Genomic DNA, 23,998 nt, shown 5'->3' on the forward strand with positions numbered 1-23,998 from the left:
CAAAAACCCAAATAAAAACTCATCCAAAACTACTATTTAATCGACTACCGAAAAGAAATTTTTTTAGAATAATTTTTTACTAAATAAAATAACTGTGTGATTCAGAAAATAACTTAACTAATGAAAAAAGAAAAAAAAAAGAAAGACCTAACATCTACAAAAGAATGCAAGCCCAAAGATAAAACAAAAAATACAAATCTAAATATCAAATAGATCCAAATCTACACACAATGGAGACCTTAAAGACCAAATAGATCCAAAGCCACACACAAGGGAGGCTCAGTGTCCAACTTCGAGCCCAATATGCATTGGGAGAAGGCAAAACAAAACATTTAGAAGAAATCAAGAAAATAGGAAGTTTATTGGGCCTCTAACTTCGAGCTCAGTATGCATGGTGGGAGAAAAAAAAAATTAGTAAAATTGCTATTGATGTAATTTGAATTTGGATGGGCTTGGTATTAGGTTAAGCACTAAATCAAGCATGCAAGTCCTTACATATATATATACATATACTCAGTCATTTATACGAGAAACCTCGGGTGAGCTTGAGTCCTCCCCACCATGTATGTAGATCTGCCGCTGGATGCTTGCATTAAGCAAGCCTAAATCAAGCAAGAACAATCTCGCCTCTTAAGAAAAAAAAATTATTCATCTTACCTCATCTGCCAACTCCAATTGTGGTAGAGAAAAAAAAAAAAAAAAAAATTCTCGAAACATCTGAGAAAACTCAATAGAAGCTATTCCTACTAAAAAAGGCTTTATAACCCAAAAACTATGATAAAATTAGAAGATAGCATGCTCCGTCCCCTTTGGACCTTGCTGGAGAGGCCCTGATATTGCTTAACAGATTGACGTCAAACCCATCATATTCTGAAACTGTCCTGTGTGTATTAACAAACAGCAGACACATGGCCAGTTTGGCCATTTATGTTGCGAGCAGGTGGGACGAAAGACCAGATATATGAGAAGTTTGATAGCAGGCCGTATTCTGATATTGGTGACCTAGCTAGTGTCTTTAAGAAAAGGGTGTTCACATATTTAGGTGATAACATATCCTAAAACCCTTTGCGCACTTTTGGTACACATTTTTGTAGATTCTAGGTATCAACAGTACACAAGTTGCCACCAGAGCTGTGCAGTCCGAATTCTTAGAATGAGCCCTTTAACCGAAAATTATGTTATATGCTGGCACCAGTTACTAAGCTGGAAAGTTATGTCTGTACGATGGAATAGTTGTAATGACCAAAAAACAAAAAGAAAAGCATGAAGTTAATTTTGGTTCTATTGGTTGTGTTACTAGTTCATAATTGTAGAATCAGCTTCTACTGTGGTTATTTTGGTTCTATTTTATGTGAACTATAATTGGGGAGTGGAGTATCTTTTTATCTGTTACAATTATTTACACTAGGAACGAGCCACAGTGGTACAGCCAGATCAACTTCTATTTACAAAACCCATCATAATTTGTACAAGATGGGCTATAATGCCACACAGACCATTAAGATACAAGATAAGACTTACCCAATTACACAACACAACCTAGTTCTGTACAAAGATGCCCCTGGCATTGTGGATTACCTTAACCAAAAGGTAATCTCTGAAATCCAGCTAGTATTTACACGTAGAACAAGTATATGAATGTACAATAGTAAGAGGCAGCATGATTCCCGGCACAAGTTTTGATGAATTACTTCCAAGATTTCCATCGGATTTGGAGTTCGTGGCTGAAATTGCTGGGGAGGGGGCAGTACTACCCATCAGTCATGCTGTCTATGGAATACACCTACCATTCCCCTTCTCTCCAGTATGTCGAAGAAACTTCAGGGACATGCGAGACTCTCCAATTATCTTTTCCATCTGGACGGATTGTCTTCATCAAATCCACTGGCATATCAGATAACTCGAGAACTTTCAACTTACGTAGATGCTCAATCCCTGATGGCACATTCTCCAGAAGCTCACACCGTTGGATGCTTAGCTTTTCAAGACAATCCATTGCACCCATCTCCACATCTATGCACCTAAGTTCATCGAATTTGTCCAGGCTTAGAATCTTCAGCTTCATAAACCCATCAGCCTTAAAACACAATCTGTCTCCGATAAATGCTTGACATAGTTCAAGTTGAACAAGATTGGGAATATGTCGTAGATAGATGAGTGGATCATCCCTTAGCCTACTCCATTTCAGAGACAATCTGACTAGGTTTGGAAGAGAAGCAATCCAGTGGGGTACTGCGTCCAAACGTCCTCTCATGTAGAGCCTCTGAAGCAGCAAAGGAGGAGAAGAAAGGTGTTGAAGATCAATGATCTCCTCTTGTTCCACTGAAGCTATAGACAGCGCACGAAGATCACTCAACTTTGCAATGGATGAACATAGAGCCTTCCCATCCACTTTTCTCAATTTTGAAAGGCCTAACCTTCTCAGCTGACTTAGCTTCCCGAGTTCTCTTATTATAGTGCCACCATCTTGGTTTACCTCTATGAAACAGAGCTTCTGCAATGCTCGCAAACCTCCTATTTTTGGTGCAACCTTAAAACCAATACTTGAATTGAAATATTGATAGGATATAAACTGACATTGATACACCAGAAGATGGCGTAGGCGTTGGAGCTTCAGGATCTCAACAGGGAGTTCAATGACATAGGAATGCTTAAGATCCAGAGTTTCTAGATTCTGAAGCTTCCCTATAAATCTCGGCACAGTTTTCACCTTGGTTTTCCTCAAGCTCAAGTATTTCAAGAAGTACAAGTCCACAATTTCAACTGGAAATTTCTTTAAGGGTGAGCTATGCAAGTCCAGGACATTTAGCAGCCTGAAACCTCTAGGGAACAATGTAGGGATGGATGACTTTTCAGTGACCCCAAACATGAACAGTGAGCGTAATTGGGAAACTGACCTGTTTGGCTTCACACTTGGCAGCGTGCTCTGGATGGATAGGCGGCGGATATTAGCAGACCATTGCGCAGGCACACTTTGTTCTTTCACAACTGTGGTGAAGTTCTGATCTCTTGACTTGGAGATAATGATCTCCCGCAAAAACTCATGGATCCGACATGTTATGATCCTTCCATCAGAAGTAGTTGTCACCACCTGCATTAGGCTTCGGTTCAAGAGCTCATGGAGATAGTCATCTGCCACTTCTTCAGGTGTTTTCCCCACTTTTGCTTCAATTAATCCCTCTGCTACCCATAATCGGATTAGCCTCGTACGTGCAATCAGATGACCCTCGGGAAATATGCTCAGGTACAAGAAGCAGGGTTTGAGGAAATATGGCAAATCATTAAAGCTGAGTAACAGAACCTTTTTTAAATACTTGAGCTTGTTATTTCCCTCAATTTCTGCCCCAAGGCTGCGGGCAACCATATCCCACTCGTACATTCGTCTTTCATCTTTTGTAGTCAAAACACTACTAATTGTGACAATCGCAAGGGGAAGCCCCTCACACTTTTTTAAAATGTCTCTACAAATATCCTCCAAATGAGGAGGGCATTTGTTCAGTTGAAACACCTTTCTGCAAAAGAGATCCCAAGACTCTTTAGGAGGTATGGGCTTTAATTCAAAGATCTTACCATCAGAGAGTATCCGAGTAGTAGAGGCTACTTCTGTATTTCTTGTAGTGAGCATAACTCGGCTGCCACAACTGTTGTTAGGCAGTGCATGTTGAATAGTATCCCATTCATATAGGTGCCAGACATCATCCAAGACAATCAGATACCTCCTTTCCTGCAGCAGCTCCTTGATTGTTGCCTTCAGTTGATTGTTGTCCATGTTTGCGACTACTTCTGGAACTCGTCTCCTGATTGCTTTGAAGAGTTGTTGAACCATTTCTTGGAGAACCTCTCCAGATTTGATGGATCGATTGACAGTAACCCATGCACGCACTTCAAAATGCTTTTCCACTTGTGGATCATCATATACTTGCTTTGCCAAGGTGGTCTTCCCTATTCCTCCCATTCCAGCCAAGGAAACCACTTTGCGCCCAGAATTGTCTTTAAACAGCCAGCCCACAAGCTGATTTTTAGGCTCATGAATGCCCACAAGATCAGATTTGTCTAGAAGAAGAGCATCTCCTCGACTGTCTTGCCATGTATTTCCCACACTGTCAAATCCCAGACCTTCTTCAGCTTTGACAAATTTGTGTTGGAGTCTCTTATGAACCTCTGAAATACTTTTGACTCTTGAGTTGATGGCTTTTAACTGGGAGGCAATACGATAACAAGCTTTTGCATTCTTGATACAGCAACTCAATCTGCAGAGAGAACCATAGATTCCATCCCCATGATCATGTTCATGGAGCAAAGTAAATTCATCTAGAATATCTTCAGCTTCATGAGCAATATCTCTGACTTGCTTAACCCAAACTTTGACTTCCTGATCGGTTTCCTGCAATGCATCTGCAGTCCTCAGGAAGGCCCTCATTCTTTCAAGCTCGCCTCGAAGATTGATCGCTTCTTCTTGAACCCCTCCTAACAATACACCCAACAGGTGTACCTCATTTTGGAAAATGCCTCCAAGTTTCACTAGCAGAAGATTAACTGAACTCTCTGCCATTATCTCTGGTCTTTAGTTGCTTGAAAAACAGCCTTTGTCACTGAAATTACAGTGACATTGGCTGCATCCAAGTGACTTGGCTAGTTACTCTTCTGAGTTCAATCTTTGGGGTTTTATACTAGTCCTTCTTCTACTAAAATATTCATGATATGAAACTATATACATTTAACATTAATAGTAAACTAAATAACAGAACCAAAAAGGTAAGAGCTGACTAAATAAGGGAAAAGAGAAGTCAGATGTCTTGGCTATTAGTTTATTACCTACATAGATCTAAGAACTCTCGGTGAAGTTTAATTTCGTAGAGGCTAGCATTTCCACGAAACCCAGTTCAGATACTTTAAGTGTATAAAAAATTAATCACTCTAATTTTAATACTAAGCGCAGTAGACTTTCTGGTTAGCTACCTCATCCAGACTTAATTTCCTGGCAAAACTAGGCGTATCTTATTGATCTTATCCAAGGACATATATAATATCCATTACTGGAAATGACTTTTGTTCTTATAAATTCATTTCATATTAGCATCACAACCAATTTCCACAAGTAACTGGGAATATTGACTAGAAGTCTAGAAGCAACTAAGGATTATATATAAATCAAGAAATGGGGCTTATACTTTAAAATGATATCGATCTGATGTCTGTAAAAGGGGCTAACCTTGCCCAGAAATTTCCTATACATTGTGAAAAAACAAGTTGTATTTCTTTAAACGGGATTTCGAAATCGTCCAACTCATTAGTTCCACTTGAATCATTCTTTCGCTTAATACACTCCTCGATCAATATTAAATTAATTGGCTCAACATATATACATCCCTAAGAAAGAAAAAAAGAAAAAAAAAATCAATTCCCAAATGTGCAACTGTAGATCAGTAGTCACCTGACAATGACGTGACTACTGATTTAGCTCAACTGGATTTTCCACGCATTTGTGAAAGTAGGTGGCGTGATCCGTTTAGTGTTGCTCGGTCTTGTTAACATCACGGTGTGTAAGTGGTGAATGAGTTGGATCTTTATCTAGGCATCGAGGAACCATTGCCACACGCTCCACATCTATAATGCATGAAGAATCCTCACTTGGGTATTGATCCGTTGGCACAAGCTCCACGTTAGACCTGGCAAATTACACACTATACCATAACAGGACATGAACACGAATGAAATTATAGGGATTTGGTTTGAGGTTTATTGGTTTAGGGTCACCATGATAAGAACATGAATTTTATTGGTCCGGTTTAGGGTTAATCCGTTAATATGATAAAAGCCATTAACATAAGGGTTATTTTGTAAATTTTGAGTTTCGCTGTCAAATATTCATTAGAATCCCTAACACATCTCCCTAATCCCTTCATTGTAATCTCTTTCTCAATTTTTATCTGATCTACGTATGTTTCTTATGTTATTCCAAGTTTATAAAATGTTTTAAGCAAACATTTAGTTATTTTCTTAACGAGTATTAATGGGTTTTAATGGTTAACACAAAATTTAATTGATCGGTTTTGATTTTAGCATTCTCCACATATTAGCTTAACAGTTAATTATCGTGTTCCACGATAAATATATGAAACGAACTTAACACGACACATAAAACCGTGTCCAGTTGTACTCCACATCAATAATGCATGAAGAATTTCTTGTGTTTCAAAACAGATTCTTGTATTGTCTACTTATTGTCCTCTCCTTGACAAAGAGCAAGCCATTTTTACCACATATATTGTTCAGGTTACCCTTTTTGGAAACATGAAAAATCAGTTTGGTATGTTGTAACTTTGGTCAGTAATCATCATCGGAATTCTATTGACGGCAATTGCTTATGGTTTACCAATTTGGCTAGATTGAATTATAATTTCACCCGTTCGAGTTTTAATATTTTGACAACCATCTAGGTGATAGTCTAAAAGAATGAATTATTACATTTTTCACGGGCCAGTGACATATCAAAAAAATAAAAAATAAAAAGGGGGCTAGTGACAAAGCTGCTCTTCTTGACGGTTCCAACTCCATCTCCTCAAGAGTTTCTCAGCACTCTTAACTGCTTGGGGAGCAATCTTCGGGATGAGGTTGTCGGCATCAAGAACAAAGGCTTTGAACAACCTAGCAGGAGGAATGACAGAGCTGAACTCAGTTTCATAAGTGAAAACACTCATGATGATGATGGTGATGATTATACAAGAATGCCACCCCTACTAGTTGATAAAAAGAAACAATCTAGTCCAAACGGTGTGCTAGTTACCCTAGATCCTAATTAATCTCTGATAGAATGTTCTAAATCCATGTCCGCACTTATAGTCGATGATCCTTGATAGGACTACAAGAAGCTTACAACAAAAGGTGGGGAGAAATAAACAATACAAAAATTTAATCTGATACATCCAAGGGTTTTAGCTCTAGAATCTATGAGTCAACAATGTATATTGAGCCATTCAACACGCGTTATCCTGCTGATTATATCATTTTGCGCTGAAACCATTTTCGTACTAGACAGATGATGATCCGTGCGGGTGATGAACCTTCGAGGCTAGTTCATAATAATACAAGTCATAGATAAGCCATTATTCACATTGGAAAATAAAGACAACTTTAGCAGGGGAAGTACAGAATCGAAGAGTAATCATTTACATTAGGTACTAGCTAGTGGCATAGCCAACCATTTGCACAACCCATGATTAATTTGTACAAGACAGGTTAAAATGCTATACAGACCATCAGTATGACTATAAGACTAACGTTTACACAAACTAGTGCTGTACAAGAATGCCCCTGGCATTCTGGATCACCTTAACTAAAGGCAATCTCTGATATATGCACTATGTACAAATTTACAAGTATTTACACAGTAAGTATATGAATATACAATATTACTTACAAAGGCAGCTGATTCCCAGAACAAGTTGTGATGAATTACTTCCATGATTTCCATCTTGTTTGGAGTTCGTGGCTGAAGAGATTGCTGGGCAGGGGACAGTACTCTCCATCAGTCATGCTGTCTATGGAATACACCTCCCATCCCCCTTCTCTCCAGTATGTTGAATAAACTTCGGGGACATGCGAGACTCTCCAATTATCTTTTCCATCTGGACGGATTGTCTTCATCAAATCCACTGGCATATCAGAAAACTCAAGAAATTTCAACTTATGCAGATGCTCAATCCCTGATGGCACATTCTCCAGACGCTTACACCGTTGGATGCTTAGCTTTTCAAGACATTCCATTGCACCCATCTCCACGTCTATGCACCTAAGTTCATCGAATTTCTCCAGGCTTAAAATCTTCAGCTTTCTAAACCCATCAGCCTTGAAACACAATCTGTCTCCAACAAATACTTGACATAATTCAAGTTGAACAAGATTGGGAATATGTCGTAGAGAGATGAGCGGATCATCCTTTAGCCTACTCCATTTCAGGGACAATCTCACTAGGCTTGGAAGAGAAGGAATCCAGTGGGGTAATGCGTCCAAACGTCCTCTCATGTAGAGCCGCTGGAGCAACGAAGGAGGAGAATAAAGGTGTTGAAGATCAATGGTCTCATCTTCTTTCACTGAAGCTATGGATAGTGCACGAAGATTACTCAGCTTTGCAATGGACGAACATAGAGCCTTTCCATCTGCTTTCCTCAATTTTAAAAGACCTAACCTCCGCAGTTGAGTTAGCTTCCCTAGCTCTCTTATAATTGTGCCACCATCTTGGTTCACCTCTATGAAACAGAGCTTTTGTAATGCTCGCAAGACACCTATTTTGGGGGTAACCTTAAATCCATTCTTTGAATTAAACTGTTCATAAGACACAAATTCATGCTGATATACCAGAAGATGGCGTAGGCGTTGAAGCTTGAGGATCTCATCAGGGAGTTCACTGACATAGGAATGCTTAAGATCTAGAGTTTCTAGATTCTGAAGCTTCCCAATGAATCTTGGAACAGTTTTCACCTTGGTTTCCCTCAAGCTCAGGTATTTCAAGAAGTACAAGTCCACAACTTCAACTGGAAATCTTTTTAAAGGTGCGCTATGCAAGTCCAACACATTTAGCAGCCTAAAGCCACTGGGGAATAATGCGGTGATGGAAGGCTTTCTACTGGCCCCAAACATGAATAACGAACGTAATTGGGAAACTGACCTGTTTGGCTGCACAGATTGTAGCCTGTTATGTATAGATAGACGTCGAATTTTATCAGACCATTGCGCAGGCACACTTTTTTCTTTCACAATTGTGGTGAAGTTTTGATCTCTTGACTTGGAGATGATGATCTCCCGCAAAAGGTCATGGATCCGACATGTTTTGACCCTTCCATCAGGAGTAGTTGTGGCCACTTGCATTAGGCTTCTGTTCAAGAGTTCATGGAGATAGTCATCTGCTACTTCTTCCAGTGTTCTCCCCTCTTTAGCTTCAATGAATCCCTCTGCTACCCATAACCGGATTAGCCTCATGCGTTGAATCAGATGGCCCTCAGGGAAGATGCTCAGGTATAAGAAGCACGATTTGAGGAAGTAAGGCAAATCACTAAAACTGAGTGAAAGAACCTTTTTCAAATAGCTGAGCTTGTCATTACCCTCAATTTCTGCCCCAAGGCTGCGGCTAACCATATCCCACTCATCAATCCGTCTTGTATCTTTTGTAGCCAAAACACCACTGATTGCAACAATCGCAAGGGGAAGACCCTCACATTTTTTTAAGATGTCCTTACATATATCCTCCAAGTGAGGAGGGCATTTGTTATGCCGAAATGCCTTTCTGCAAAATAGTTCCCAAGACTCTGGAGGAGGCAAGGGCTTTAACTGATAGGTCTTACCATCAGAGAGTACACGAGTGGTGGAGGCTACTTCCGAATTTCTTGTAGTGAGCATAATTCGGCTGCCACAACTGTTGTTAGGCAATGCATTTTGAATAGCATGCCATTCACACAGGTGCCATACATCATCCAAAACAATCAGGTACCTCCTTTGCTGTAGCAGCTCCTTGATTGTTGTCTTCAGCTGATCATTGTCCATGTTTGCGACTACTTGTGGAACTCGTCTCCGGATTGCTTTGAAGAGTTGTTGAGCCATGTCTTTGAGAATTTCTCCAGATTTGAAGGATCGATTGACAGTGATCCATGCACACACTTTGAAATGTTTTTTCACTTCTGGATCATCATAGACTTGCTTTGCCAAAGTGGACTTCCCCATCCCCCCCATTCCAGCCAATGAAACCACTTTCCGCCCAGGACTACTCTTAAACAGCCACCCCACCAGCTGTTTTTTAGGCTCATCAAGGCCCACAAGATCAGATACATCTAAAAGAAGGGCATCTCCCCGACGGTCTTGCCATGTATTTCCCACACTATCAGATCCTGGACCTTGTTCAGCTTTGATGAACTTGTGACGGAGTCTCTTATGAACCTCAGAAATGTTTTTGATTCTTGAGTTGATGGCTTTTAACTCAGAAGCAATTCGGTAACAAGCTTTTGCATTCTTGATACAGCATCCCAAAGTGCGTAGAGAACCATAGATTCCACGGCCGTGATCATGTTTGTGGAGCAAAGTGAATTCATCTAGAATATCTTCAGCTTCATGAGCAACATCTCTGACTTGCTTGACCCAGACTTCGACTTCCTGATCAGTTTCTTGCAATGCATCTGCAGTCCTCAGGAAGGCTCTCATCCTTTCAAATTCTCCTCGAAGATAGACCCCTTCTTCTCTAACACCTCTGAATAGGACTCCCAACAAGTGGTCGTCATTTTCGAAAATGTCTGCAAGCTTTTCCAGCAGATAAATAACCGAACTCTCTGCCATTAGGTTTTGTGCTTACTATCTTGAAAAGCAGCCTCTGTCACTCTGAAGCTGCAGAGGGACACTGGCTGCTCCAAGTGACTTGGCTAGTTGTTCCAAGTTACGTTTCTCACTTCAATGCTGCAGGTTTATATACTAGTACTTCTGCTAATAAAAAATTCAGTAATCAAAAACTATATATCGTTAACATTAACCGTAAATCAGAGTCAAATAAGCAAAAATATAGAAAATTCAAGGGAAAAGAACAAGTCAGATACAGGGAAATATCTTGGTATTACCTACATAATTTTCAGAAGTTCCAGGAAAGTTTAATCTCACAGTCACTTTCTGCATACCCAATTCAAACAATTCCAAAATTAAATCACTCTCGGTAGATTTTCCTGGTTAGCTACTATGAATAAGGATAAACTGGACAGCATATAACTTAGGTGGCAAAGTAATCCGATCGTCTTCATCTTATCAAAGAAGACACACACACACACACATATATATATATTACCAGAAATGACTTCCATTGTTACCAATTCATTGTATATTTATTGTCTTACATCACAAAACTTTGCCACAAGTAATTGAGAAGATTGACTGAAAGTAACATACCGTTCATTATATATATGAATTTACCAAAGCTTGTAACTTGCATCATCAGACACTAAATAAATAAAAAATGTCATCTGAAAGTCTGTAACAGGAGGCAACCTCGTTGCTGGGTAAGAACTACCCAGCAATTTCCTACACACTAGAATATCCAAATACATTCTAATGTTCAATTTTGTTCAAGATATCCCTCAGAAAGAAGAAAAGGTCAACATGGAAATTAATCACAAGGCACAAAATTGATCAGTCCAGATGTTTAGGTTAGTAGAGTCACCTGAGAACGAGTTTCCCGATGATCAGTCCAGAATTGCGTGTTCAGGAAGACGATAGAGAGAAGAGGGTGCGTGGGGCAATGGAGAAGCAATGAGACAGAAACGTTGGGAATGGTTTTGGCGTATATAAGACTATGTATGTAGTGAGCTCAAAAAAGTCAAAAGAAGCAAGAGTCTACATCATTTTGTTTTTTTTTTTTTTTTTTTAAAACTCTTTTTTTGAAAGGGCTGAGCCGCTGAGATTATGAGAGATCGGTGAATATGACGGTTGAAAATAAATGTACAGTTTTAAATTAAAATAATTTCAAATTTTAAATTTAATACATGTGACTGAAATTTACTCGACTCTCACACTTCCTTAAAAGTTAAAACTATTGTTTAAGTGAGCATGACTGACATAATCTTTTATGCTATATTTGTTTTTTTCTAATTTTTTTATGCTTCAAGGGAGAACAAATGTAAGGAGAAGATGCTTGGGGGGAAATGCCTCTTTACCCTAATAAAGGAGCCAGAGTTAGGTTTCTTGGGCCTAAACCCCTACTAAGGAAATACCATTAATTTACAAGTCTACTTCGAAATCCCCTAAAATGCGAATCCTTCAAACAAAGAACAACTATGTATCTTCTACAGAAAAAGATATCATCAAATAACACTCTACACGCTTAAGCATGCAAATTTTTACCACAAAAAATGTTACATCCTAACAAACAAATATCAGTAACTTCTTATCCATAAGCCGCTTGAAATATTTATAATATTGCATTATTCATGGAAAATGTCAAGATTGTTAAGATGATCGTAATCACTTTTATTGTTGGTAAGTGCAACTCAAACTAGTTTTTGACATTTCCATACTAGTGTTAATTTATGTTTCAAACAAAAAAAAAATTATATATTCATACACACACACACGTATAAATAAGGTTTCTTTTTCTCATTCAATTTCTTTTCAGCATATATCTTTCCTTTTTCATTTGAACATTATATGGTATATTCCTTTCTATATTTATTTACAAATTAGACCAAACTTTTATATGGATTATTCCCTTTTATATTTATTTACAAATTAGACCACACCTCTATATGGAATGGATGGATCTAGGGGTTTTCTGATCCCCTCATACAAAGTACCTAGCAGTCTAGTAGGTGAGGATTGTATAAGATGGACGTACCAAACCCTAATTCCAAACAAAGACTAAATCTATTCTACCAGACTGGAACCCTCTAATGCTGTTATAAATATGTGCTATAGAATTGTCTAATTGTACATATGTTTAGAAATTTGCAGTCATACTAAGTAGGCTTTTTGTTTCAAAGTGAGGAAATCATTAAGGTTTCTCTGGTCTCTGAAGAAGAAGAGGTAGATGGTGACGGTACTATAACTCCATACCTAGGCTTCAGTAAAATTGAATCAATGATCTACCATATGTTCATATACCAAGAAGAACTAAGGTATTATTTTGTTAAACCACTCGTAGCAGTATTCATTTTTACTTATTGATGAAATGTTTATTATTAGGTATCCATTTATGAAAATCAAATTATTCTTTTTTTTTTCCTCTAAGATTTTGAATTTCTTAGGCATTTGTTTTTTTAAATGTGTTTGACCTGAAATCTATCCTTCTACAAACCTTAGGGCTTGTCCGGTAACGTTTTTAAAAATGATTTTTCAAAAACCGATTTTGAAAATAAAAACGAGAAAACAAGATTGGATTTTTGAGATCAGAAAATGTGTCCGGTAGCTTATTCCGAAAACAATTTTCAAAAACGAGAGAAGATTGCGACTAGAGATGAGAGAAAGACCTAAGAAGAAGATAGAGACATGAGAATATGGAAGAAGAGAGCACATTCTTTTTTTTCTTTGTTTTGGAAAATATATCTCCATGTTTTCTAAAATATGAGAATGAAAAGGTGAAAACGTCTATTTGTCGTTTTCCTGTTTTACGAGTAAAATAAAAAATTATTTTCAAAAATTATTTTCTGCATTTTTGAAAACAGACCAACGAACGCATTTTCAAGCCATTTTCATTTTATAAAATGAAAAAGATGACTTGAAAACCTTACCGAACGCCACCTAATATTTTCATCTTTGTATTATGTTTTCTTTTTGCACATGAAGTATTTATCAACGTCTACATTAAACTTTTGTAATTTATTAACATCTCTTTTAATTTGGGTATTTAATAATTGCACTGAGATCTTCATCCATCACTTTACCTCTTAATGTCCATATTATTCATTTTTCTTATTCTCTTTTTGAATACTTTCATGCGAATATAGGCACAAAGGTAAAGTTGAGGAAACACATTCCCCTACTATATAACAAATTGGGAGTCCTCCAAGCACCGCTTTCTGACCGCGACGCCCTATCAGCACACCAGCGTGCCAAGCAGTGCTCGTCCAGCAGTGGCTTGTGTCAGCGTCGGCCTCTGGCCACGCGGATTACGATGCGGCTGCCGGACCGATGGCCAAGTCCTCCTTGTGGTTCATTAGGATTGTAGGTTTGGGGTTTCTAGCGGAGGCGGATCGGGGCAATTCACTAGCGAGATGGATGGATAGAGGAGGTCTGGTCTCCTGGAGCGTTGATGGCGGCTCTCTCGGTGATCATGGCACTCAACGGAGCAGCTTCGGGTGTTGTGCGGTTCGTGAATAGGGTCGTCGGGGCATGCAAGTGCTATGTCTTTGGGTGGTGTCATCGGGGAAGGCTTGCGTGTAGCTCTGGATTGGTGGCGATGAAGGTCATTGCTGGAGCTGGCATCGTGTTCGCTGGTGGGGGGTGAGTTGGATCGGGCCTGCCTTGTTGGGGCCTTAGGCTACAAATCTGTCTTGGGCTGCTCTCTTTAGGAGTTTTCCAATAGTTAGTTTTTATACTTTCTAATAATTCCCTAAGATTTTAGGAAAATATGCACTTTATGTGTCTATAGTGCCTCTGGAGTAGTACTGAAGGAGAATTTACGCTATTTTCTATGAATTTGATGTATGATGAGTGGATCTATTTCTATGTACCACCATGGGTACTACCACACCTTCTTGATCTGTCTAGTTGAAGGCAACAAAAGGGTATGTAATGGCCATTCTGGCATGTGATGAATGAAATTAGCACCCGATTTGAGTTTGATTCAAAAAAAAAAGAGAGAGGTAAAGTTGAGGAGGTTCAGTTATGTGAGAAAGTAGATATTCTTATCTTGGAGCCAATGGGTAAGCTTTTGCTTCTGCGAGTGCTTTTAGGCTAGGGGTACTGTTTTTTTTTTTCCCTTTCTTTTGACCTTTGTGTGTTTCGTTTTAACTGTCTATGAAAGAAATGCCTATGAAATTGCTTTAACAATTTTACTTTACTCTTAGTACCAATTTTGACAACTAAAGGAGCCTCTGAGGCATTATATATTGCTCAGAAGAAGGAAGCTAATCTTCATGTTGTGCTGACAGAGGAACACTTGACTGACATGAACAAATATGAGCTCTTAGAAAAAATGACAGCAGTTTCCAATTAACCTGTGGTTAGTAAGTTCTCAGTTTCAAATACCACTACTATGATAATGCGGCTTTCATACCATATCAAATTAGATCATCCATTGCAAAACCAATTGAAAATACTTAAGAATATTCATATCCAACACTTAATTTTCTCCATGGTATTATATTCTCAACAATTACTTTGCTTGCAGTTATACCTGATGATGATGATATGAATGCCAAGTTACATTGTCTGTTTAAAGGGGCTGCAAATTATATTGTTAAGCCATTCACAATGGAAAATCTCAAGAACCTATGGCAAATTGCATTCAAAAACAATAGAAATGTGGTGATAGACATTACTAAAGAGAAAAGTAATGCTTGTTGATACGGTAAAATTACCCTAGGGTTGATGCTCAAGATTACGGACGATCATGGGGTTGTTTGAAGGCTTGACCTTGTCAATTTCCTAAGCATCTATCAACACGATGTTCAAGTTCCAAACCGAAACATAATCGTGTTCTCCTAAAATCCTTCATCTCAAAATTGGATTTCAAGTGTTCAGCGGTTTCCCTTAACTCTTTAAGGGCTTCCGATGAAGATCATGTCCAACATGAACCGCAATAGAATCCAAAACTTGTTATGGAAACGCATGGGCATATCCCTTCCCAATCAAGTAGTCACTTTAGTGAGCATTTCAACCTTATTGTAAACGCGCTCCATGGTCTAGAGCCACTTGACTTGGGTAAATGAAGTTCACTATGAACCTTCATGTACATTCCGTGTCTAGATCCCCATAGGGATACTTAGTGACCATATTTGTAAGCTGTATGTTCAGTTATTCGGAAACTACTAAACTGACAGGGTAGTGGAGTGCAATGACATCCATTACGAGAGGTATTGAATTAGATCAAAACAATGACGTTAGTAGTCGATCATAAATTCTCTACAAACTCTAAGTTTGGAGATCTCAACAAGCTCCAAGCTTGGAGTGAGCATGAACCCCCACAGTTCGACTTAATTAGGTCTCCTCTATGATGAAGAAAAGGGGGTAGAAAAAGAGAGTTTGCAAGTCCCCGAGAAAAGAAGAGAAAAACGATAAAAAAAAACCTAAAAAATGGGAAGTAATAGAAATTTTAAAACATACCTTGAAAACTGTAGAAAATTGCCGGAAAATTTGGTCCCCTGAGATGGCCGGAGCTTGGCGATGGTTGGCCGGAATTGTTTGGCAGTGGGATGCCCTTCCTTTCCCTCTTTTCTTTTTCTTTTTCTTTTCTCTTGGCCCAGGCCTGTTTTCCCTTCTTTTTTTTTTTTTGGCTTCGGCCCAGGCCTGCTGGGCATTGACTTTTCGCTTCTGGGCCTTAACGTCTTCGAGCCCTTGTCGTTTCAGTGGGCCGCATGCCTCTTTCTTTTCTTTTAGCTGTCTTCTTCTTCTTGGGCCCACTTCTCCTCTTTTTTTCTCTTTCTTCTTATTCTGGGGCCCACTCCTCCCTTTTTTTCTTTCTTCTTCTTCTTCTTCCGCGTCTTCTTCTTTTCTGGCAGTGGGCCAGACCACGCTTCTTTCTCTTTTCTTTTATTCTTCTGGGTTATATATCTTATTGGTCTGCCTCGCTAACTGGGCTGTGTCTCCCTCTTTTTTTTTTTTTTTTTTGCTGGTCGGGAACACTTTGATTGGGCTGGCCGGTCCTGTCACTTTTTGGCCGTTCCGAAGGATCTGGTTCCGGTTCCATGGCGTCAAAGTTTGACTGTAGAAGGTGATTTGGAAGCTTGTTAACCGTGTAGGGATCTTTTTCTCTTCTTGGGGAGGCCAGTTCGGTGCTTTTCTGGCCGGTTCCTGTGGTTCCGCCGTAGGTTCTGGGCTCCTGGGATCGAGTGCTTCAAGGTGGGTGTTGGGGTTGCTAGGGTTTGAAGGCTACGATTTTAGAGTTTCAGGGTCAGGGCTTCGTGCTGATAACATGTTTAAGGAAAACTGAATTGGGAGAGAATTGAGTCGTGCTTTCATTGATAATAGATACCTCTTTATATAGAGGATTACAAGACATAGAATCAGAGTTGTACAGGAAAGATAATCTCACAATTAATCAGATATCTATGAATATCTCATAGAATATCTCTAATTCAAAACCCTATTACAACTAGGTCAAGTAACATAGAGTTTGGGCTAGACACATATTCTAGATTTATTTGAACACTAACTAAATATTATTTCTTTATTACATACTACATAACAACTATGAAAATGCGAAAAATTCTACCGTACCTACATGCATCTCGCACACACTTTTATTATGGGGGAAATTGTAGTAGTGTTAGGTCTATTAGAGGTGCTTACTCCATCTAGGATATTGTCACAAGTTTGTGAAAAATTATTTGTTAATGGGTAATTTTTATTTTGTTATATATACATAGTGTAAAACAAATGCGGTAATTTTCGTTGTCAACATAGTAATGTTGGTTCAATTAGATTGTATTTTAGTATAATTATATGTAAAACGAATGTATGATAAATATCACAGGACCATAGACAACTCCAAAAATATAGGAATACAATTGCGGGCTCTTTATGTTTTTCGTTATAACGTCTACACTGGTTAAGAGACTAGAATTCTAGCAAATAATGAGATGTGCAAAACTTAGTACTGAAAATGCAGGTGCTTACGAATTATTTCAAACATACTTCTTTGCCAAAAAGATTGAAAAAGGAAGCAGGTGGAAAGGAGGGAAAGTAGATTATTCAGAACACGACAGTGATATATGAGGTCATATCCAATGGGGGGCTATAGGCTATATTTAGCCCTTCAAAACAAGATTTTCATCTCCAATGGGTGGGCTAAGCTAAACCAAAAAAGAATTTGAGGGGCTATAGGGCCAAGGGCCAGGCTAGCTTTAACCTTTAGTATAGCCCTCAACTCCTCAAGGCTTGGAGTGGAGCCACAAATTTGCTAGCCCAAATAACAAATCTAATTTAATGCAGAGAGATCAAGAGCTGTGATTAATTTCATTGTGGAGCCCACAAATTTGCTAGCCATAGGGTTGGAGATGGTCACAATTATAGCCCTTTTTAAAAAAAATTAAAATAGAGGATTAGACGATATTAACCCCTCGTTAGCAGTCATTACGCAAGGCGCCTAACCTCCCCATAATAGAGAGGGGACCACTACACCCGGGAACCCACCCCCCATCCCTCTATTTTATTTTATTAGAAAAAAAAAACAAAATACAAGATGGAAGAGGGGGACATAAACCAAAACCTCTCCCAATACCAAGAAACATTACAACTGGACTGAAAATTCCAACATTAAAGATAGCAAATCGTCCTATCTGTAAAGAAGAGAAAAAGCTGAGGACTAATAAGGGCCCCCAAAAGAACAACCCAAGAGAAGCAACCAACATCTACTATGCAAATCTGAAATTAGGAAGGCCTGCCAAATCTCAGGAATATGCTGCAAGTGCACAAGGAGGACAAGAGTCCCACCAACTTGATTCGCCCCAAAATTAGCTAAAGAATCCGCTACCTGATTGCCTTCGCGATAGATATGAGAAACTTTCACTGACATAGAGGCAAGCATAACCAGACAGTTGAACCAATTGGTAGAGTATCGCCATGGTACATCACTCTGAAGAGAAGACAAAAAATGAATTACCAAAGCTGAGTCACTTTCAATCCATAGGGAGCGCCAACCTTTCTGAGATGCAATATGAATAGCATGAATCACTGCCTGAAGCTCAGCCTCCAAAGCATAGGCCACCCCAAGAGCCCCCGCAAAACAACCAAGCACACGCCCCAAATGATCACGAAAAATGCCATCGAAACCTGCTGGATCAGGAGTGCCTCCAGCTGCGCCATCAATATTAACCTTAACTTGTAATATAGAAGGAGTATGCCACATAACCTCTATAATTTTTGGAGCTTTAGGGGGTCTTCCAAGAATACTTATCTGACGCATAATGCAAAGCTCAGCAACTGAATTCTTCATGGTTCCCTTACTGAGGGAGTCAATCTCAAATAGTTGAAGCCGAATGGAATGGTGTAATGACTTGACCGACAACATGGAATCCTGAAAATGAATAGCGTTGCTCACATGCCAAATAGCATAAAAACCAGCTCCAATCATACCCCACCATAAAATACTCAATTGGGAACCAAAATCATGGCGAATTGGATAAGAAAAAAAAGAATAAATATTAGCGAAAGGAGTAGTCACCTGAAACAAGTCCAATACATTCCCCCAAATAGAAGCAGCAAATGAGCAATCAAAAAAGAGATGATGTGAGGTCTCATTACCAAGACGACAAAGAGAACAGATCGATGATAGATGGAAACCCCGACGTTGTAAGATATCATCAGTAAGCAAACGTCCATGCAAAAATTTCCATAAGATGAAAGAGTTTCTAGGGTGAAAACTTGAATGCCAAACAAACCGAGCCCAAGAAACATTAGAAAAATGAGTGCGCTTTAAATCATAAGCTAAAGCAACTGTTAAGTTCCCATCCTTTGCCACTTTCTAAACCAACCTGTCTTCCAAACCAGCCTTGCGTGGGAGGGTAACCTCAACAACATCCTTCCAAATAAGTGTACACACAGCCTGTAACTCCACTGGACATACCCAACTACCATTATGAATGAATGAAGATAACGTAGATTGAAGTGTCTTAGCTACTGCAGGCGGAATACTTAACCTCTCAACAATGGGAGAGCCTAACCAATCATGATGCCAAAAATCAATTTTAGAACTGGAGCCGACAACCCATTGAGAACCATTCCTGATATCAATAAATAAAGGACGAAGCCCAGGCCAAATAGAGGAACGCTTATAATAATTGCACGGTTGCCCAAACTTGTCAAGAAACCGATGGTGAAAAAAATTCGCAGCTAAAGAAGAGGATGTTAAAAGATCCCAGAACTTTTTAAGAAGGAAAGATTGATTAAGAACTGGAAAATTTTTGAGGCCCAATCCACCTTCATTCTTGGGAGCACAACACTTGTTCCAAGCAACAGTAGCACCAGTAAGCACATTACCTGACCAGATAAAATTTCTCACCCATCTCCGCAAGTCTAATAACACTATTTTAGGCCAAGCATAAATGAAGAGACTATGAGAAAGCATGCTATTAATCACTGAATTTACCAAAGTTAAACGTCCAGCCATAGAAAGAGAGGTTCCACGCCATTGGGAGAAATGACTTTTAACTTTATCAGCAAGCCCTTGAAAGTAAAGTGGCTTCGGACGGCCAGAGAAAATGGGAACGCCTAAATAAGTGAAAGGCATCACACCAATAGATATATCCAACCACCTGGAAATCAAGGTGCGTCGCAGCTGAGCAGATTTTCGAAGAAAAACATGAGATTTGCCTTTATTTACTAACTGCCCGGAATTTGCTCCATAATCATCAACAAAGTCTAACAAATTTTTAAGACCATCCTTGTTACCTTTGTAGAAAATCATGATGTCATCAGCGAAAAGAACATTACTTAGAGCTTTCATGCCTCGAGGAGAAGAAATAGGGTTAAGCCTACCAGAGGAGACGAGCTTTATGATACCTCTGCTAAGAACTTCCTCGGCTAAACAAAATAAAAGGGGAGAAAGCGGGTCTCCTTGGCTAACCCCTCTACTACAACTGAAGAAACCCACTGGTGAACCATTAAAGAGAATAGATAGCTTGGCAGAAGCAAGAATGAAACTCATCCATTGAACAAAGGTATCATGAAAACCAAAGGCAGTGAGCACTCTCAGAAGAAAACCCCAATTAAGTGTGTCAAAAGCCTTAGGGACATCGAACTTAATAGCTATATTGCTATCAACACAAGGAGTATCCAAAAGGTTGATGCATTCCGAAGTGAGGAGGATACAATCAAAAATTTGACGACCCTTAAGAAAAGCAAATTGATTCGGCAAAATGATTCGAGAAGCAATAGGAGAAATCCTGTCAGCAAGTACCCTTGTGATAATTTTAAAGATGAAATTGGCCATAGCAATAGGATGGTATTGGGAAATTACCTCAGCTTCCGAAACTTTAGGGAGAAGAGCAACAAAGCTACAATTAAGATTAGGCAAAATGTACCCCGTCTCAAAAAAGGAACGAATAGCTCTAACTACATCTGAACCAACAAAATCCCAACATGCACGATAAAAATGCCCATTAAAGCCATCAGGACCAGGTGCACTATCGGGATCCATAGAAAAAACAACCAGTTTAATTTCCTCTGGAGAAGGTACTCACGTTAGACTGTCATTTTCTTCCGAAGACACTAGAGAAGGGATAAGCTCCGAGACAAGACCAGTGTCAATTGAGAACCCATCATCACTAAACGCTGTGGTGAAATGATCAACAACGTGCTCTCGCATTATATTAACATATGTTTGATAATCAAAACCAATGCGAAGATGAGAAATAAAAGAACGAGCACGGCTAATTTTTGCAACTCTCTGATAATAACCGGTGTTTCGATCCCCATCCTGTACCCACTTTTCACGTGCTTTCGAAGACCAAAACTGATCCTGAATAAGGAAAGCATTGGTCAAAACGTTATGAGCATCTAACTCTTTCTTGCAGCGTTCCTCACTAAAACCATTAGTAGAGATGTCAAGCTGAATTTCCTCAAGACTTGCACGAGCTAAATCAACAGCAAGATTTACATTACCAAAAACAGTAGATAGCCCTTACTATTTGCTTGAATAGTAATTATTGGGGGCTAAAATTGAGCATGAGATCTATTTTAGCCCCCACAACTGGAGATGGCTCGAGTGATATATTACTAAAAAACATTCTAAAAAATTTAAACAATGTTTAAGTATAATGTATTTTGAGAGAGATTGATGAGAGAATTGTGTTCTTATTATTGAGAATAGGAGCCCTATATATAGGGATTACAAAGTGCTAGTTCTAATGTTACAAGGAATACCAATCCGTGTAGGATTGGGAAATCTAGAACCTTCTCTCCTATTGCTACTCCTAGTTTGATAAGGCACACTAAATCGATATTCCTTCAACACTCCCCTTGTGCCGCTTCAAACTTGGTGGTGACGCTTCATCCGTTGCCTCGTTAAAAACCTTGCCAGGTAACAAAACCCTGTGGGATAAAAATAACCCTGGTCGAAGGACAAAAAGAGCACAACACGTCCTTCACTCTTCGAGATCGAACATGTAGACATCATAACTCCCCTGATGTCGATATCTCCCCCTGATTGCTATAATCGTGGGAGTTCGGATAACTTTCTCAATCCGATGCTCTTCACATGTTTCTCGAAGGTGGATTTAGGTAACGACTTAGTGAATAAGTCCGCTACATTATCCTCTGATTGGATTTGATTCACTTCAATCTTTAGAAGTGATTGTTGTTGCTGATTATAAAAGAACTTAGGCGATATATGCTTGGTGTTGTCGCCCTTGATGAAACCTAACTTCATTTGTTCAATACAAGCTGCATTATCCTCATAAATGCATGTAGGTTCATTTGTGGTAGACTTCAAACCACAACTTCCTTGAATGTGTCGAATTACGGACCTTAGCCATACACATTCACGTACAGCTTCATGTAGAGCAATAATCTCTGCATGATTTGAGGAAGTAGCAACAAGGGTCTGTTTTGTAGACCTCCAAGATATCACAGTGCTTCCCATGGTAAAGACATAACCAGTTTGGGAGCGACCTTTGTGAGGGTCAGAGAGGTACCCTGCATCAGCAAAACCCATCAAGACATCATTGTTGTTTTGATGGAGGAAGATAGGAGAACGCCGGCCACCATGAGCGGTGGCGGCGCCGGCGGCGGCAACATGGCCGGTGGCCATTCCATGGACGGGGGCGTTTTGCCTCTTGGGGTCCAATCCCAATTTTCCATCATTCCTTTTCTCTCTGTAGGGATAGAATAGGCCTATATCAATCGTACCTCTTAGGTATCGAAAGATTGTCTTTATACCAATCCAATGGCGGCGTGTTGGCGCAGAGCTATGTCGAGCTAACAAGTTCACTGCGAATGAGATATCCGGTCTTGTGCATTGAGCTAAGTACAATAATGCGCCTATTGCACTCAAATAGGGCACCTCGGCCTCTAATGGTTCTTCGTCCTCATCCCTTGGACGAAACGGATCTTTTCCGGGCTCAAGACTACGGCCGATCATGGGAGTACTCGTAGGCTTTGCTTTATCTTCATTAAAGCGCCTTAGGATTTTCTGAGTATATGCAGACTGATGGATCAAGATTCCATCACTACGGTGCTCGAGTTCTAAACCGAGGCAAAACCGTGTTTTCCCAAGATCTTTCATCTCAAATTCGGATTTCAAGTATTTAGCAGTTTCCTTCAACTCATCTAGAGTTCCAATTAGGTTCATGTCATCGACATAAACTGCTACGATTGCAAATCCGGAACTTGTTCTTTTAATGAACACGCATGGGCATATTTCATTGTTAATATATCCCTTCCCAATCAAGTAGTCACTTAGACGGTTATACCACATCCGTCCGGATTGTTTTAATCCATATAGTGAGCGTTTTAACCTTATTGAAAACGCGCTCCGTGGTTTAGAGCCACTTGATTTGGGTAATTGAAGTCCATCTGGAACCTTCATATATATCTCTGAATCTAGATCCCCATAGAGATATGCTGTAACCACATCCATAAGCTGCATGTCAAGTTTTTCGGAAACTACCAAACTGACAAGGTAGCGGAACGTTATAACGTCCATTACGGGAGAATATGTCTCCTCGTAGTCGATTCCAGGGCGTTGTGAGAAACCTTGCACCACAAGGCGGGCTTTATATCTTACCACCTCATTTTTCTCATTACGCTTTCTAACAAAGACCCATTTATGGCCAACAGGCTTTACACTTGGGGGTGTCTGCGTTACAGGCCCAAATACCTCTCTCTTTGTTAGTGAATCCAATTCAACCTGGATCGCATCTTTCCATTTAGGCCAATCTGCTCTTCGTTGACATTCTTCAACAGAGCGAGGTTCGATATCATCATATTCTATAATCCCTTTCGCAATATGATATGCAAATGCATCATCAATTGCCATAGAATTTCTATCCATCATCTCATGTACACTAGTGTAATTTATGGAGATCTCTCTATTCTCTGGAGTTGGTTCTGACATTGGAGCGTCCCCCAATGATGTCTCTTGGACATAACCATAATCCGGAATATTCTCATGAGATGGATTATTTACATCGATGATTAATGGATTATTTTGTGCCAAACTCGCTTTCTTTCTTGGGCGAGAATCCATCGAACCTATTGGCCTCCCGCGCTTCCTGGCAGGAGCCGTGGGCCTAGCCACAACGTCACTACCACTTTGGACGTTGGCGCCATGCTCAAGTGCCCTTGAGGTGGCGTCATGTCCTCTAATTTTAGGGAC

General features: G+C 39.5%; 2 protein-coding genes across 4 annotated transcripts; both read right to left on the bottom strand.

Annotated features, from left to right (window-relative positions):
* Nucleotides 1–1,424: 1,424 nt before the first annotated feature.
* LOC112175892 (disease resistance protein RPM1) lies at nt 1,425–5,022 on the bottom strand. The gene has a single exon (XM_024313633.2). The coding sequence runs from the start codon at nt 4,550–4,552 to the stop codon at nt 1,784–1,786; it is 2,769 nt and encodes a 922-aa protein (XP_024169401.1). The 5' UTR covers nt 4,553–5,022; the 3' UTR covers nt 1,425–1,783.
* A 2,125-nt stretch (nt 5,023–7,147) lies between these two features.
* On the bottom strand, nt 7,148–11,305 carry LOC112176981 (disease resistance protein RPM1). 3 transcript variants are annotated; one of them, XM_024315124.2, is made up of 3 exons: nt 11,192–11,301; nt 10,599–10,647; nt 7,148–10,464 (listed from the first exon to the last, which is right to left on the bottom strand). In XM_024315124.2, exon 3 carries the CDS (start codon nt 10,321–10,323, stop codon nt 7,456–7,458), a length of 2,868 nt encoding a protein of 955 aa, XP_024170892.1. In that variant the 5' UTR covers nt 10,324–10,464; nt 10,599–10,647; nt 11,192–11,301; the 3' UTR covers nt 7,148–7,455. The 3 variants fall into 3 exon arrangements, with proteins under 3 accessions (XP_024170892.1, XP_024170894.1, XP_024170893.1); XM_024315126.2 differs by having other exon boundaries at nt 10,603–10,647; nt 11,192–11,287; XM_024315125.2 differs by lacking the exon at nt 10,599–10,647 and having other exon boundaries at nt 11,192–11,305.
* Nucleotides 11,306–23,998: the final 12,693 nt, after the last annotated feature.

This window comes from Rosa chinensis, chromosome 7 (assembly GCF_002994745.2).
Source record: "Rosa chinensis cultivar Old Blush chromosome 7, RchiOBHm-V2, whole genome shotgun sequence".
NCBI lineage: Eukaryota > Viridiplantae > Streptophyta > Magnoliopsida > Rosales > Rosaceae > Rosa > Rosa chinensis.